The sequence below is a fragment of the Microtus ochrogaster genome, chromosome 5 (genome assembly GCF_000317375.1).
Source record: "Microtus ochrogaster isolate Prairie Vole_2 chromosome 5, MicOch1.0, whole genome shotgun sequence".
Classification (NCBI taxonomy): domain Eukaryota; kingdom Metazoa; phylum Chordata; class Mammalia; order Rodentia; family Cricetidae; genus Microtus; species Microtus ochrogaster.
Window position 1 is genome coordinate 42562201 of NC_022012.1, and position 12500 is coordinate 42574700.

Sequence of the window (12500 nt, forward strand, 5' to 3'; positions counted from 1 at the left end):
GCTCAACGTTCTCTCGGGAGTAGAGTGGCATTGCCAGGAGTAATTGTGTCTCGTTGGCACAGAATTCTAGGTTAGATTAAAGGCCATTTTCTACAGCTCTTCGAAGAGGATGAAGATTATACTATCTATACTAAATATAATCTCTATGTATCTAAAAGACCTGATTAATCTAAAAATAAATATGACAAACATATAATTCTCAATACCTATCTAACTTGAAGACTAAGAGAATAAACAACTGTGCAATATATGAAGACAATGATCTTCACCTGTAAACAATGTTATTACATATCAAATGTGAACAATGTTATTACATAAATAGTATCAGAGGTCTAAGCACAATAGCATGAAGTGTTCGAAGTAGAAGATCCTAACCCAGAGTTAACTGCTTGTTTGTTTCGCTAAACTAGCAGCAGCCACCCCAGCTCTTAGGCAGGTGGGCTCTCCTATGGGGGCCTAATCATTTGAACAGGTATGCCACAGTGTGTGTCCATGGCCTCAAGGTTTGGGTTAAAAATCCCTACTGTCTTTTGTTTTGTGGATGAAAAGTTTTGAGACATCTGGGTAGGAAGCAGAACTGCTTTTAAAGCCTCGAATAATCTTTGTTTAGTCTCAGTCTAGATTAGGGACTCGGCACCCACACACCACACCCATATACACCGTGTGCTGTGTATACAGGCAGGCCTTGTTGTTTCTACAAACTCTGGTATCCAGAGCCAGCAATACCTCGCCACACCTAGGAATTCTCGGACCTGTCTCTTGGTCTTCGGAGTTGGGACCTGAAGGATAGCAGCAATCGTACAGTGAGACAGGTTCCTTTTGTCTCCGCTCAGCTGGTAGCCTCTGATGTACAACGCTGGGCTGTCATAGCCAATATCCTCCAGGAAATTCTTGCAATGGTCCCTCATTGGCCTTCTTATAGGTTACTTTAGTTTTGAGGATTAGGAGAAGGTCATCTCTATAAAGTAAGAGTGTGGTCCCAGGAAACTTCTGATGGAAGAGCAAGAAGTCAACATTTGGTGTCTCATCACACATGATTGGAGAATTCTTAAATCATTGAGGCAACCTGGTCCTGGAATGTTGCCTGCTGAAACCTCCCTCTGGGTCTGTCCATTTCAAAGCAAAGATGGGTTGACTCACCTATGCCAATGGGAGGCTGAAGAATGCATCTTTCATGTCCAAGACAGTGTACACCTGTTTCTCTGGAAGAATCAGACTCTTGAGAATCAGAGGTCCCAAGTTTCTTCATAGGCAGGAAATGTGTATTCCAGGGTGACTGGCCAGGCACCAGCTTGCCCATCTCTCCAAGATGGATTGCAATATTCCTTTTTGTTTCCAGGGTCATGGGTATTGTTTGATCGGGATGGGGGAACTGGATAGTTGAACAATTATAGAGACTGGGTGTTGGACGAGTCTCACACACATGTGGTACACTGACATACATGCAGACAAAATCCCAGAGTACATACAGGCTAAAAAAATAAAATAAAAAAGAGACTTGAAATACCACCCATGCTTGTAAATCCTTTGATATTATTATGAGCATAATACCTGCTTGCTGATGGGAAACTGATGTGTGACCAAATAAGAAGCTCGGTTGTTTAAAGTGTTAATTGCTGTACTTTGCTATAGTTGAGTTTGGCTGTAATTCTCTATATTTTACTTTATATGTTTGAAAATGTCATTTATAAAAGAGGTCCCTAGGCTCCATTAGACAACCAAAGAGGTTGTCTTTCGGAACAAATAAGACTAAGGACCTTTATGCTCCAAGATACTCCCATCATATTGTACAATCAAAACAAGGCTGCTGCTGAAGCCATTGTGCCATAGGTTAACACAAAGAAAGGCTGGAAGAGACAAGTCATGTTGCCCTAGTTATAGTCACTTCAGAGAACGAATATTTTGGCTGTGCACAAATACGCTAGAGACCAGGAATTTTAGTGTGACTGGGATGCCACATGCCAGACCTAAGTTTGTGCCACTGGTAATAGGAAAGACAACATCTCCAGTCTGCACATGGGTGCTATAGTGACTGAGGAGGACCAGACTCTAGGAGCAGAGTCAAGAAGAAAGACCGTGTTTCTGATAGGTGACATCATTCACAAGGACAGGGGGAGGAACTGGCAGGCAGTGACAACAGAGAATTGGCTAACCGGACAGGCTGACCTTGGCGATCCCTATGAGCAGGGTAAACTCAGATCTGTTCAGTTCTGGGTTGTAAATGTAGCCACAGTGGAAGGGTCTCAGCCTAGAAGCAATGTATACAGTGTTTCTTATTGTTTAGCATACCGCAGGTTAAGCAATGTATACAGTGTTTCTTATTGGTTAGCATACGGCAGGTTAAGCACACCTCTGCCCTTGTGCATCTCCATTGGAGACAGCCTGGAGACATTTGGATAGGCAAAGCTCAAGCTGAAGTGTAGGAGCTAGTGAGGTATCTCGTAGGAATACCTGAGACCGCCCAGCTCTAAGCCTCTAAAGAACTGTGGTGAGGAATCTGCTCTGGAATGTCCAATGACATCATCGAGGAACGTCACAAAGGGGCATCCTGCAGCGTACACTGGCAAAGTATGCTCGTGAGATGAAAGAGAGCTCAGAGGGAAGAAAACCCAGTATTTAAGCTCAAGACTGAACAAAGTTTTCCGGATTTACCGTAGAGCACGGTGGGTTTTGGAAGGTGTCCATCCAGGTGGGATGAAAGCAAGAGGCTATGGACAATGGTGGGGACACACAGAAGAAGAAGGCATATTCCAGGGCTGACGGGGATGTGGTGTTTCTACTTCTGGCATCTTATATTCATAAACAGTTTCTTCATTGGCCTTGTTGACATACTTCATCTTCTGGACACATATGGGATAAATATTTGATATTTATTTTTACATTCACAAGTAAGCAAAATAAGCAGAAATTTAATGAAACACTGGTTGGAAATCTAGAAGTCGTAAAATTGCAATGATTTTTTTTTTTGGGGATTGGTAAAATTCCATTTGTGTATACTACTTTCTAGGTAGAAGAACACAGGTCAGAACAGATACTGGTAACTCAAGCATTATGAAATTCATCCAATCAGGCATGATGGCACACGCCTTCAATCCTAGCACTTGGAAGGCAGAGGCAGGTGGATCTCTGAGTTTGAGGCCATCGTGGTCTAAAAGTGAGTTCCAGGACAGCCAGGGCTATTACACAGAGAAACCCTGTCTTGAAAAACAAAAAACAAAACAAAACAAAACAAAAAAACTCACCTAAAAGTTAGAAAATCTGGGTAAGTCTTAGGGTAGAGAGGCCTTTGAATGACATGTTGCCTTACTAGACATGCTTTCTTAGAAAGCACAAATTTAAGTAGGTAGAAATTTTTGGAAGTTGCTTTTTAGAAGTTTTTGGAAGTTGCTTTTTTTTTTTTTTTGACTCATTCCACAAACATTATGCTTGCCAGTGACACAATGGGTACAAGACTTACAATGCAGAGACAGACCTGACTCCAAGGCTTTATTAATTGGCAGGTTCTGGTTCTCAGGAAGTAGTTTAATATCAAGTACAATGAATGACACAGATTAAATCAGCTGTGTTCTCCTTCCTTCCGAATGCATTCATTCCACAATATCCAGACACAGAATTCAATCCTTCTAGAAGTTCCTTCAAGCCCCGTGTTTTCATAATTGGCAAGTCACAGCTGGATAACTAGACAGTGATTTAGGATGAGCTGCAACTGACCGTCACATCTTGCTTAAAACAGTTAGCTAGCTCTAACGTGACTTTTTTTCCCTCTAGACTCTGTTACTGAAGTCACAGTCTGTACCCCAAGAATCCAAGTTCAGCCACCCATCCTTGAGACGTCAATGCAAACAGTCAAAAGAATAGCAATAAGCATCAGAGGGAGATGCAAAGATATTAAAAAGAGGGGCAAAGACATCCAGTGACTGCACAGATATCTATCATCAAGGTCCTAAAGGATGCTAAAGTTAGAGTGTTATGGACCTGCATACTACAGTCAGGTCAAGGTGTGGCCCTGCCCACCGTTGACACGTCGTCGTTGTTGCTGTAAGACTGTGTCTTTTTTAGAGAGAAGAGTCCTCTGCTCCTACTGTCCCAGGCTTTTCTTCTCATGGCATAAGAATTTCCAACTTCTGAAGGTCTGTTGTTTTCCTAGTCTGATAGCTAAAGTTTCTCTTTAGAATATAATCATTTCTTCCAAGTCAATTATCTTTGGATTTCTGCATGAGTATTACCTGGTTTTGCTCTGTACCAATAAGATGCAAACGGAATCTGTTTAGAACCTATCAGGTTAAGTCACCCATCCAAAACCTTGTCAGACAGCCCAAAAAATATTAATAAGAAACAGAGAGGGGGCAATATGCACATTGCATCTGGCGAGTATTGTTTCCGTTCTCCATGAAATGGACGTGATCAGAAGGAGCGGGTAGCTGTTACCATCAGTTAGTTCCCTCTGCATCCATGCTTTACCCCCTCAACACCCCCTCCTGCCTCCTCTCTTTCCCTTTCCTCACTCAATACATAACCTTGTTGAATTTGTCTTTTATATAGAGTAATTCAGACTCCTTCCCCCAAAAGAATTCCCACGTCAAGATTCATACTTGGTGCTCAGCAAAACAAGAATCACGACAGATCAACTTTGTTTAAAGGTATTTTGTAGATTACTTTTGTAACATAAGCATAATCTTAGGGTCCCATCAGTTAGCTTCTGTTTCACCTCTCCCCCCACCCTGCCTGCTGCAAAGAACCTGCTGGCTGATTAATTCTTCTGCTTCTCATTGAGACTATGGTGAGGGAAAGTGGGGTGTTTCCGTAGAACACAAACAGGGAGAGTGCATACGGTGAGCCTCTGGCTTCCATTCCAGGAGTGCGGAGAAGGAGAACCTTCAAACAAAAGTCTGAGTAAGAAACAATCAGTAGGGTAGACAAAGGAGTTGTTCATTAAGACAGAAGGAAAAAGCGGGCAGTTGGCGGCAGAGGGTCAAGTCTCAAAAACCCAAGTCACAGGGAAACAGTAAGTGCAGACGGACTCCCTCCTCACCTCGATGTCTTCTCTTGTTCTCTTTCCTAGGGTACTGACCATGTTCTCAAACGTACTGCGTCAAAAAATGCTGCTAACATTCATGTCAGTTTTAATAATTATCTGGATAATTTTTGAAATTTCTCAAAATCCCACAAAGGTAGGAACGCAATCTCCCGCTTTGACCAGAAGCTGCTACCTGTGTGAGCTTCTCTCCTCAGATCCTTTCACTAAGTCTCTCGTTCCCACTCAGCTCCCTTCTCCTCAGATCTAATTCACGGGGTGTCAGAGGGTGATGACACTGACTGTCACTACTTCTTCACTTTTTGTTCATCCTTAGTGCCTTGTCCCTCCTTCAGGCACCCGAAATGGCTCTTGCTAAGGCCACCAACTGCCATATCACTAAATAACGACTTGTCACTAAATCTGAGGGTGTATGCTTGGTTTTCTAAGCCCAGCCTGCTACTACCTTTATCCATGTGATAGCTATTTTAGTATTTTAATGCCTTATAGTTTTTCGATATTAAGTGATAAGTAGGAAAGGCTTACCACTGAAAGTTTATTTTGGAATTCAGCCATGTTTTGTCGTGGTTTTCTTGTAGCATTCCTGCATTGAAATATCAGGTACATGTAATCCCATCACTCAGGAGACAGAAACAGGAGGATTGTGAGTTTGAGGCCAGTCTGAACTGTATAACAAAATCCTTGTCGCAAAAATAAAAAACATTGACAACTGCAATTCCAATCAGATAAGTTAAAGCACAACGAGGATTTTGTCTTTAATTCATTAAAACATAAATTATATTGATATATTTTTCCCTTCTGGATCCATGTTTATACACATTTACATAAACATTATATATAAACATTATATATAACATTATATATATACATATATATATATAGCATTTTGGAGAGAAAGAATTTAAAAGCCATGTTCACGGGTAGGAAAAGTCTTCACCTTCCCTATATTGTACTAATCAAGTTATAGAATAAAATGTACCATGAAACCAACTGGACAGTTTTCTTCATTATGTATGTTAGCAATAACTGAACCAGTGGAGAAGCGTCCAGCCATCTGTCCAGTGGAGGAGCAGCAAAGAGTAGTGACTGACTGCAAGGTGCATAGGCTAGGGAAGAGCGAACTCACCTCCGTCAGCCTCTTACTCCCTGAGCTCTTATTTCCAAATTAACATTCCTGTAAAACTCCTTGTGAGTGAAAATGGCTGGGAGTCGGTTGGTTTTCACGGAGCATTACACGTCTTGTCGTTTCAGCTTCAGGCCGTTCTGAATGCAAGCTTCTCCTTCCATTCCTGCTACACCTCCATGAAGTCCTTGTGTCCGGAAACGCCAGCGAATCAGTCAAGGTTACCAACAGAGATGAAGCTGAGAGAGGAGAGCCCTAAAATGACGGCACCGGTCAAGTCACCGACAGAGAAAGAGCTGAGAATCAGGGCGATCCTGGAGAAGCTAGATCAGCAGATCCCTCCCAGACCCTTCACCCACCTCAACACCACCACCAGCGCCACACACAGTACAGCCACCATCCTCAACCCTCGAGACACATACTGCACGGGGGACAAACTGGAGGTGCTGCTGGAAGCTAGGGACTACTCTGGTCGCAGGAAGGAGTATGGAGGGGACTTCCTGAGGGCCAGGATATCCTCCCCAGCCCTGAAGGCAGGAGCTTCTGGAAAGGTGACAGACTTCAACAATGGCACCTACCTGGTCAGCTTCACTCTGTTCTGGGAGGGCCAGGTGGCCCTGTCTATCCTGCTCATCCATCCCAGTGAAGGGGTGTCAGCCCTCTGGAGGGCCCGGAACCAAGGCTATGATAGAATTGCCTTCAAGGGTAAATTTGTTAATGGCACCTCCCAGGTCTTAGTTAAATGTGGCCTGTCCCTAAACTCAAGCACTGAACTCTGCAAATACCTGTACAGTGGCGGTGAAGAAGTTTTCTACTGTCTGAAGCCTCAACACATGCCCTGTGAGGCCCTGACCCATGTGTGCACCAACCAGCAAGGTGTTTCTTTTCTTACTGACAAAGAGAAAGATCTTTTCCAGAAGTGAGTATATTCTCAGTACAATGAGAGGTTCCCCCAGGCAGAGCTATCCTGCCCACCTCAATACTGAGCAAGACCTAAGATGCTTCCATCACTCATGATTCTGGTAAGACCTATGTTGTCTTTACTGGGCCCCCTATTCAGCCACAGTTTCTCTTCCTATTGCTGTGCTCAGTAAAAGGGAACCAAATGAAGTTTATTCTCCGCTACAGCCAGCAATGACCTGTTCGATCGCGTTATTTTACGACAGAGCTGGGTTTAACAAAATATCTTCCATATGAAACTGTTCTGCTGTGGCTCATAGTTGTCCCACCTCCCCCCAAATGATGCCTTGATAGCGCCATGATCCTCCACCTCCTTCATCTCATCTCGTACAGTTTGCTTCTTTAAATCTTTTGTTCATCCATTTATCTCCGTGTCTTGTGTTACCATGCCAGTTCAGATTGCTCTGTAGATAACTCATCCCATCTCCCCTAGTGTGACAGCTAGCGGGTGGGACTCTCTTGCCTTTCTCAGCCTCCCTCTCTCCCTCCCTGTCTCCCTCTCTCCCTCCCTCTCTCCCTCCCTCCCACTTTTCCTCCTTTGCATACCATAGCAGACTTTTTCATTTATTCGGCCAACGTAGTCTCCCTTTGTTCACAAACAGACACTTAACTTCCTGACCTCCTTGCTCTCCATGGAGGTGGAACATGCCTCATTGCTGAAAATAAACCATCGTGGTTTCTTCTTGAAGACTTGCGAAGGTGACTGTCGCTGCACCCCTCAGAACAGTGGCACCAAGCCCTGAGACACCCTTTCAGCTGGAATCCTTTTCTGTTTCCATTTAGGCAAAATCTACAGCCTCTCCACACAGCCCCCCTCCCCTACTGCAGCCTACTTTGCAGCAGGCACACACACACACACACACACACACACACACACACACACGTGCACGCGCACATTTCTTTTTCCTTTGCTTTGCAATAAAGTAAGATGCTTGTTTCTCAGCTACTCCTTTCCTAGTTTTCAAAGTCAAGTTTAGAATCTTTTCTCCTTAAGCTTTCAAACACAAATGATTGGTGGAAGTAAGAGTAAACACCAAATATGGAAAAATTACACACTGCAGAATTTGGCCTAGGCATCCAAATGAGCTCGTGGTGTGAAGTCCCCCGCACCCCTTCTGAGTGAGTGAGAACCCAGCTGGGTTTCTATTCCTTTGCTTTATTTCTGATTATGCAACTCACTCATCTTTTGCTACCCACTAACTACCCCGTGTCTACAGCAGGCAACTAATTCAAGCACCATACTGAACTCTACTTTCTACCAATTGTTGAGATAGGAATTAAGGATGCAGAGAGGTCGAAAAGATGGCCTACCTTCCTTCAGATGACTTTCACCTGTCATAAAACAAGTCTTTTGGGTTAAAAAAATAAATTCAAAGTGAACTAGCAGGAAACATGACTAAAAATAGAAGCAGGGGCTGTGGTAAGAGGTCTGTGTGGTACCATAAGGAGTCCAGACTCCTCAGTAAATGACGGGAGAGCGATTGACTTTCAATGAGAGCACGTGAGCATCTGCAGGGAGAAGATGCTGTGTCTGTCGTATTGGAAAATTTAGGTGGTCTTAAGCTGACACAAGGAGGCTCGTTCTGATTGAAGGACAAGATTATAGGAGCTTGAGTAGCTGATGCGGAAGCAAATCTTTAAAAATGCGGATTTTGTGGTTATTTTAAAAATCTAAAGCTTCTAGACATACACTGACTGCGTGTGGCAAATAACTAACTCCAGTGCTCACCAGGAACTCTTAGCAGGGTATAAAGTCTTCCCAAATCCTAATTCATTAATAATACCTCAGAGACCTCTGAAATAATAGTTTCAGTCATATTATCAGAAGTTCAAAACGGACGCTTGCTACCCTGACAAGCAGGTGATCCATGTTGCCTGTGTGCTACAACAGACAACAGGCTAATTTGTCATTTTGTTTTTTCAAGGTCGAACATAGGAGTTGAAATGATGAAGAACCCTAAGTTTATTAGTGTCTCTCGATGTAACAGTAAGTCTCTTCTACCCTGTGGTCGCTGCTTCTGTTTCCTTTCTAGTCTCTTGGTTTTTTCAGATAGGGTCTAACTGTATAGACCAGGCTAACCTCAAACTCACAGAGGTCTGCCTGCTTCTGCCTTCTGCGTGCTAAGGCTAGAGGTATGCTCCACCACACCCAGCGGTCGGTACTTCTTGAAGTTTGTCTCTTGTAGAGGAAAAGTTTTTCAGTATTAATTGTAATTTTCTAGATTACAATTCCTAATAAGTATCTATGATACCTAACAGGCCGGATGTTGCAGATCGAAATCAATTCAAATAAATTATTTAATATTCTTTTGATAACTTACATTGCCTATGCCTAGATTCATCCGAGTATTTCAAATATCAATACTAGCCATTCATACTTTCACCTAGGAAGTCATATCCTAGTGCCCTAGCTACTGTGTAGATGTCTTTGGTGGATAATGGTAGCTTCAGCATTGTAGGTTTAGTTTCTTATATGGGCCATCTTTCCAGCCCATGTAGATTTAGTTCCTAAATCTCCAATAGCATTGTCTCTAACATTTTGCTGTACCACTTACCAAATTTATATGGTATTTGGATCTTATTAAATGTTCAATGGCAAAACAAAGCAACATTACATAGGAAAGAATATTTACACTGCCTAATCTCCAGAGAAACTTCCCCCAAAGCCAACTTTAGCTTATCAATAACACCATATACTTGGCAACATGTCAGGATTTATTGCCAATATTCATTCATTTGTTCAACAAATACTTATTGAGGGTCTGGTGGATAATGAGGCACTGTGGGAAGATGGAGAAAAAAATAAAGGCTTAGAAAGCTGGTCTTATAAAAACCGTTCAGCCTACTGACTCTGTGAAGAAGCCATATGCAGAGCTTCCTTTCCAATGAGTATTTGGCTTGCCCCAGAACGATACCTGCAGTCAGGAAATGAGGGAAAAGTAAAAAATAGATCTCATTAAGCCCATAGGGGAGTTGACAGATGTAAGTAATAATCATGCACGGAATCGGTTAAATTTGAGTAACTCAGATTGTCTCTGTAGCTGTTAATTGAGATGGAGGAAGAGGATCACCCTCTGTGATGCTCTCTCTAACAAAGCGCTCTTCGTCAGAATGGCTGAGATTCACTACGTCATCCTGCACTTTTCCACCAATGGCTTTTGATCAGATAAACTCTAGTGATGGGCGAAATTGTCATGAGTAACTTTAATAGGCCAGTCTGGTAGACCAAGGATAAGGCTAGAAAACAGCAAGACTCTAAACGGCTGTCATCCTTAAACATCATGTTAGAGAGTTTGGTGGCATTTCTCAGAGTTTTAAAGCCACGGTCCAAATGAGGAAGAAAGTGCTTCAAAGAGTGATGCTCGTTCACAACAGAAGAACTGAGTGCGACCTAGAGGAGTATGCTTATAGGTGTCACCAAGGGACATGATGTGTGAAATAAAAGAAAACGTGCAGCTTCCAGCTAGAATGACTTCACGTTGAAAGGACGGCGGTTTCTCTGCATCCGCTTCTTACCGCCACTGTGACCAGTGCTGTAAAATGAGGGGAAGACATACTGTTTCAGCTTGATGTTTCAGATGCTTAACATCAGTCTCCCTGTCATAGGGTTTCTATTGCTGGGAAAAGGCACCATGACCATGGCAACTCTTATCAAGGAAAACATTTAATTGGGTGTGGCTTATAGTTCAGAGGTTTAGTCCATTGTTGTCATGATGGGACGTGGTGGCATGCAGGCAGACATGGTGCCTGAGAAGGAGCTGCGAGTTATACATCTTTTACATATGAGACCTCAAAGCCTGACCCACAGTGACACTCTTCCTCCAACAAAGCCACACCTCCTAATAGTGCCACTCCCTATGGACCAAGCATTCAAACACGTGAGTCTCTGGGGGCCATTCTATTAAGCCATCACACTTAACTGCCCTCAGTCAAGGCACCTTCTGCAGTTTCTAGAGGCTGCCCACATCCCTTGTAGCCTACCCTCAGTCTCCAGAGCCACAACCATGTCAAATATTCGTGCTCTCTTGTCCATCCTGCTGCCTCCATCTTCAACTGATGAGCTGGGGTTGGCCTTTCACTCAGATAACAGAACAATCTCCATCACAAGCCCAAATACTCAGTTATATCTAGAAAATTTCTTCTGCCATAGAAAGCAACATAGTCACAAGTTTGAAGATTTTTTTTTTTTTTGGTGGTAGACATACATACAGACAGAATATTGTATGCATAATAAATGAATGAATGAATGAATGAATGAATAAATAAATATTTTTAAAAAGAAATTATGCTTAAAAAAGAAAAAAAAAACAATGCCCCAAGGGGTGGCACACACCTTTAATCATGGCACTCAGGAGGCAGAGGCAGGAGGATTTCTGTAAGCTCAAGGCCAGCCTGGTCTACAGGTTGAGCTCCAGGACAGCCAGGGCTACACAGAAAAACCCCATCTTGAAAACCAAAGTCAGACAGTGGTGGCGCACGCCTTTAATTCCAGCACTTGGGACGCAGAGACAAGCAGATCTTAGTGAGTTCAAGGCCAGCCTGATCTACAAAGCAAGTTCCAGAACAACCAGGATTGTTACACAGAGAAACCCTGTCTTGAAAAACAAAAACAAAACAAATAAACCAAAACATAAAAAGAAAAAGAAAAAAGAAAGAAAACAATGCCCTGGCATACAAGTTTATACATAATGTGTTTTAGAGAAAAATTGCAGGGTTTGTCTGTTTATAGTGGGTTATCATCCAAATAAATTTATAGATTATCTTATCAGTTAATTCTCAAAGCAGAAAATATTTAGTGATGATGGGCCCGAAGGTTCTATACTCAGTGTTCGACTGTTCACTGTGCCATGCTGTCAAGTCTTCTAGAAGCCCAACTGTGTCACAGCAAAATGGAAACATAATTAATGGAATTAAAGGAAATACCACTTGGCAACTAAATTACTAGAATTTGAGGGTTTATTCTAGGTGTATTTTCTAATTCTGTCACCAGCACCATGTTGTTACTTTGTCCATAGGTTACAAATAACAGCTGCCCCTGGGGCATTGGTTTCAGGACCCACTTTGGATACCTAAATATGTAGATGTTCAAATTCCTTACATAAAATAGCCTATCATTTGCATATAACCTTATAACCTCTGCACAACTTCTTACGGACTTTAGAGTACTCTAGAGTATTCCTAATACCTGCTGGAGGGCAAATGCTGAGTAAGTAATTATAATTCAATGCTGCGGAGGGAGCATTGATGAGGAAGAAAAGTATTTACGTGTTCAGTACAGAAGAATGTTTTTCCTGAATACCTTTCATGCATGATTCTTTTGGTCCATGGATACAGCACCTATGGATACAGCAGGCCAAGCAGGGACCAGCAAGATGGCTTAGC

At 42.6% G+C, this 12500-nt stretch overlaps 1 protein-coding gene across 1 annotated transcript in view; it reads left to right on the forward strand.

Annotated features, from left to right (window-relative positions):
- The first annotated feature begins 4570 nt into the window (after window positions 1–4570).
- Window positions 4571–12500, forward strand: part of LOC101982450 (NXPE family member 1) — a 10923-nt gene continuing 2993 nt past the window's right edge. The window contains exons 1-4 of the mRNA XM_005347271.3: window positions 4571–4640; window positions 5063–5171; window positions 6287–7077; window positions 9044–9105. Coding sequence (XP_005347328.3) covers window positions 5073–5171; window positions 6287–7077; window positions 9044–9105 — 952 coding nt within the window. The 5' untranslated portion in view covers window positions 4571–4640; window positions 5063–5072. The remainder of the gene's footprint in view (window positions 4641–5062; window positions 5172–6286; window positions 7078–9043; window positions 9106–12500) is intronic.